This window comes from Theobroma cacao, chromosome 8, assembly GCF_000208745.1.
Source record: "Theobroma cacao cultivar B97-61/B2 chromosome 8, Criollo_cocoa_genome_V2, whole genome shotgun sequence".
NCBI lineage: Eukaryota > Viridiplantae > Streptophyta > Magnoliopsida > Malvales > Malvaceae > Theobroma > Theobroma cacao.
The window spans coordinates 2,049,607-2,054,718 of NC_030857.1; the positions used below are offsets into that span (position 1 = coordinate 2,049,607).

Genomic DNA, 5,112 nt, shown 5'->3' on the forward strand with positions numbered 1-5,112 from the left:
TGTGAAAATCTGAAAAGCATTAACATGCATTAAAAGAGAAAAAAAAATGCACACAGCTTAATTTCAGCGCCTCCCGACATAGATTAGAGGCTAAGGACAAAATTCCTGGCAACTATGGTTACATTAACTCTACTTTCTAATGTTTTCTTTGATCCAAGTTTCAGACTTAAAATGCATTACGATGCAGTTTCTTCAGGTTCTCTTAAGATATCAGAGTACGGAGGGAAAAATAAAAAACATATCCCGAGGCTTCAGACGATCTACAACTCATCCTTGAGATCAGTATCTGCATCATTGTTGGCTGGTTCAGCTTCGCCCTTTGAACTGCCTGCTCCTTCTTTTGTCTCCGTCTCGGTCTCAGTCTCGGTTTCTTCTACATCATCATCATCCTCAATGGTTGCATCGGGACTGATATTTAGGCTAGATTTCACTGAGCTGTAGATGCGTGAGGCAAAATCCTTGGGATCGGGTAGACTGAAGCCACTCTCCATCAGAGCTGTCTGGTAAATGAGCTGAGCCGTTTGCTTCACACCCTCATCCTGAAAATCCAACAAATGATTTTGTTATATATAGAGACTAACTAAATGCATATTAATTCCTACAAGTTATTTAACGAGTGCATGTAGGACCAGACAACATCCCAGTTTCAGAACAGGGACATAGTAAATTGTTCATTCATACAAACTACACATTCATGCTAGATCAACATCACGCATGAAACAAGGGCTTAAAAAGGGAAATTATTAATGCCTCTGGAACACAGTGTCATTGAACATGCATGTTTCAATTTACATATGTACGTACCTCAGGGTCCTTAACAACTCTCTCACGAAGCTCCTTAATGATTGGGTGCCTTGGGTTGATCTCAAGCACCCTCTTGCCGCGCATGTACGCTTGCTTGCTAGCATCCGATAGGGTTTGAGATTGCATGATTCTCTCCATATTAGCACTCCATCCAAACTTTGATGTAACAACCACACAAGGAGTATTGTCCAAACGGTTAGTTATCTTCACATCATCCACATTCTCACTTGTAAGGGCACCCTTCCACCATTTGGTTAGTTCCTTAAATGACTCCTTAAGTTCTTTGTTCTTTGAGTCTTTCCCAATTTTCAAGCCCTCCTTGGATACATTTTGGAACTGTTTGCCATCATAATCCATCAGGTATTGCATCAGGTACTCATCAACAGGATCTGTGAAGAAAATAACCTGCAAGCAGAAAGGCCATTTATCACATAAGAAAACAAGACAAACACATATCAAAGAAATAAAGTAAATAGAAGAAAATATGTGAAAAGGATGGTTTTGAATCAAGTACGTAAAATGTACATATCTGAAGTTAATGGCAAATGTTTTGCAGTACCTCATAATTTTTCTTCTTAAGCCTCTCCAAGAATGGAGATTTTTCCAACTGTTCCTTGCTGTTGCCTGTAATGTAGAAAATATCCTTCTGTCCTGCTCTCATTCTAGAGATGTACTGATCTAGTGAAGTCAATTTACCATCTGATTTGGTGCTGCATGAAATTCATATACCATTAGTCATTACCAGCAGATTGCCTCAATAAATTAGTCAAAGAAACATAAATCAAGTCATATACCATTAGTTAAAGAAATTAAAGATTGCCTCAATAACTAAATGTGAAGGGGAAAAAACATAAATCAAGTCAAATACCTCTCAAATCGAAGGAGTTTTGCCAAGCGATTTCTGTTGGTTGCATCCTCAATGATACCAAGTTTAATGGATTTTCCAAACTCATTCCAGAACTTAGCATATTGACCTTTTTTCTCGTCATCATCAGTGCCAGATTTTTCAACTTCTGCATCACCATCAATATTCAGCTCCAATACTATCCCAGAAAAACTTGGAATGAAAGAGTTTTATTTTGGAAAGGTCATAAGTCATTAGGCTATAGTCTGGAGAATTATTAGTAAATCAAATTCCAAGGAAGTATAAAAAAGCAGTTATAACATGCCTTTCTCATCTTTGCCACTGGACTCATCAGGATCCTCCTCAGCAATTTTACGAATCATATCAAGGGCTTTCCTAATGAGTTTCTTCTTGATTGTTTTCAAACTGCTGTGGGCTTGTAGCATCTCTCGTGATACATTGAGTGGTAGGGTATCAGAATCAACAAGACCCTGCTCGGTGGATTATCCATAGAAAAACCAATTAGATCACCAGTAAATATGTCCCAAAAACCTCATTAGTGCAGATTCAAGTCAACTAAAAGAACTTAGAATATCTTCAATTACCTTCAAAAAGTTAAGATACTTTGGTAAAAGCTCATCAAATTCATCAGAGATAAAAACTCGTCTAACATACAACTTCAAGTTGGCTTTGTTGGTGTTATAATAACTCTCATACAGATCATGAGGAGCCTTAGGAGGCACAAACAAAACAGCCTTGAACTCAACATCACCTTCTGCGGTGAAGTGGCTCCAGGCCAAGGGCTTCTCATCACCAAAGTCCTGCGCAGAAACACCAATATACAACAATAAATGAGGAGAAATTATACTTTGTGAAGGTTAGAAGCTTCTCCATAGTGTTCTTTAGCACTCTGGACCTAGGAAATTTATGGCAAATTACCTTTGCTAGAGACTGATAGAATTTTGTGTATTCTTCCTCTGTCACCTCCTTTGGACTGCGCAACCATATAGCTTTAACATCATTCAGAAGCTCCCATTCATTAGAAGTTTCCTTCAACTTCTTTGTCTTTGGTTTCTTCTCAGTGCCTTCATCCTCACTTTTCTCAGCATCTTCATCTTCCCCTTCCTCAGAACTGCTATCAGCTATTTGTAGCAACAAAAAGAATAAAAACAAAAAGATGATCAGAACATGCTTCCTCTTATAGCATTAAGTGGAAATGGTATCAGCAAGTCCAAGTAAAGATTAATAGGCTAGAAAACCATATCAGCAAGTCTTAAATTAACAATAACAAGCTGGCTTTCAGTGACACATACAAGTTTCCTCCTCATCACTCGACTCATCTTCCTCGGCAGGTACCTCAACATCAACCTCTTTGCTTGCCCAGATATAGATGGGGAAGTTGATGAATTCAGAATATTTCTTCACCAATTCCTGCAGACAAAAACCACAGCATGTTTTATTATTCATATAATACATCAAACTACAAGTTTATGAAGATAAAAATATAGAGGATGCATGACAGATCAAATAATTCCCAAATAAATTCAGCAGACCTACAACAAAGGTAATGTATACAAACAAGACTTAAGCTATACTAACCTTCAATTTTCCCTCCTCCAAGTACTCCTGAGCTTCATCCCTGAGATGCAATCTAATCTCAGTACCACGTCCCAGTGGTTCATTCCAAGTGTCCTCAGATATTGCAAATGCCCCATCAGCCTTTGATTCCCATACATATCTGAAAATCAAAACAGATTCATTAAATAATTATTTAATGATCAGTCTAACACCTCTATAACAACTACATTAAACTCAGAAGACTCACTGTTTGTCATCATTGTGTTTACTAATGACTTCAACATAGTCTGCCACCAGATATACAGAGTAGAACCCAACTCCAAACTGCCCAATCAGGTTAAGATCTCCACTGCTCTGCATTTTCTCAACAAATGCTGCATACAAAAGAAAAATCAATTATTACGTCATTAATACTTGAATCAAATTTTATTCTGCTTTAACAGTAGCAATTGCAGTAAATAAACCTAAGATTCACTTACCAGAAGTTCCAGACTTCGCAATTGTTCCCAAGTGCTTGATTAAATCTTCTTTGGTCATTCCTATACCTCTGTCACGAAGTGTGAGAATTTTCTTCTCTTTGTCCAGCTTAATCTGCAATGCCATCGCGTTTTAAGGCTCAAACAAGATACAGTTCTTCTTTACATGCATCAATATTGACACAGAAATTCTCCATTTACATGCTCTTTTTACAGCATTATAGTAATTCTCCCTAAAATTATTGGTTAACCGAGTTTTCTACATTAATATTCTACAACACAATGTTCTAAAGTGTAACACTAACCTGGATCTCCAGCTTGGCAGTGTCACCTTCACCCAAAACTTCTTTGTCTGTGAGTGAAAGGAACCTAATCTTGTCCAACGCCTAAAATTTAAAAAAAAAATCCATTCAAAAATTAAGTTCATAAATAATAACCGAAAACATTCACAAAAGAAAGACAGAAAACATACATCAGAAGCATTGGATATCAACTCCCTGAGGAAAATATCCTTGTTGCTATAAAGAGAATTGATAATAATATCCATAAGCCGAGACACCTCAGCCTGGAACTCAAACTTCTCCGCATTACTGCGAAGCGATCTCGAAGAGATCGATTCCGATTCTCTGAAAAAATAAAAAGAAACGAAAATTATTTACAGATTCAGAATATAACAAATAAAGATAAAAAGTAAAGAACAGCATATTCTAAAACAGAACTATACCAACCTTTTAACTACATCAGAATCAGTTTGTAAACCGTTAGGCACAGCGCCGATCTTTTCCTCAACTTTTGGAGGATCTACGGCTCCTTCATCAGCATTTGCTTGTACTTTTCTCCCTGAAACAACCGTAGATCCAGATTCAGCATTCGAACGCTAATATAATCGATAAAAAAAATTCTGGAAACGAAAAACAAAAACAACGTGAGCTAACCTTGATCTGAGAGGAGACTGAGAAGGCAAAGAAGAATCAAAGCGGAAGGGATCGCCCACTTCCTCATTGTTTGCTTCGGCTTCTTTTACTAGTAGCTTAGACTCAGTGGAATAATCAGTTAAGATTTGGTTATCTATTGGATATGTTGAGTCGGTTCGCGAGTTTTTATATAGCGAAGGTTTTAGTCATGGGGAGGCTTTAGATCTTGCGTGGATTGGACTACTAGGGACTGACGCTGGTGTTAGGAGTGTTTCGATTGGTTAGCGGTGCCAGCATGGAGGATCGAACGGTTAAGGGTTTTGTTCATCGAACGTGGCGAAATGTTATTGGTTTCTGTTTGTCTCTTTGACGTGGAGAAGCCTAGTGTTATGGCCGGCCCCACGAGACGACTTCGGCACCTGTAGTCTACTTGACCGATGGATCGTCAACGGTGGATGATCAAGCGGTTTTGATTTTGGAAACGTGGCGTATCACG

The 5,112-nt window shown here is 38.1% G+C and overlaps 1 protein-coding gene across 1 annotated transcript; it reads right to left on the reverse strand.

Moving 5' to 3' along the window:
• Nucleotides 1-4,794, reverse strand: LOC18591572 (endoplasmin homolog). The gene is made up of 15 exons (XM_007017767.2): nucleotides 4,638-4,794; nucleotides 4,431-4,542; nucleotides 4,175-4,328; nucleotides 4,008-4,088; nucleotides 3,706-3,817; nucleotides 3,474-3,600; nucleotides 3,248-3,386; nucleotides 2,962-3,079; nucleotides 2,588-2,790; nucleotides 2,254-2,469; nucleotides 1,974-2,139; nucleotides 1,673-1,817; nucleotides 1,364-1,514; nucleotides 805-1,209; nucleotides 1-539 (listed from the first exon to the last, which is right to left on the reverse strand). Exons 1-15 carry the CDS (start codon nucleotides 4,702-4,704, stop codon nucleotides 261-263), a joined length of 2,475 nt encoding a protein of 824 aa, XP_007017829.2. The 5' UTR covers nucleotides 4,705-4,794; the 3' UTR covers nucleotides 1-260.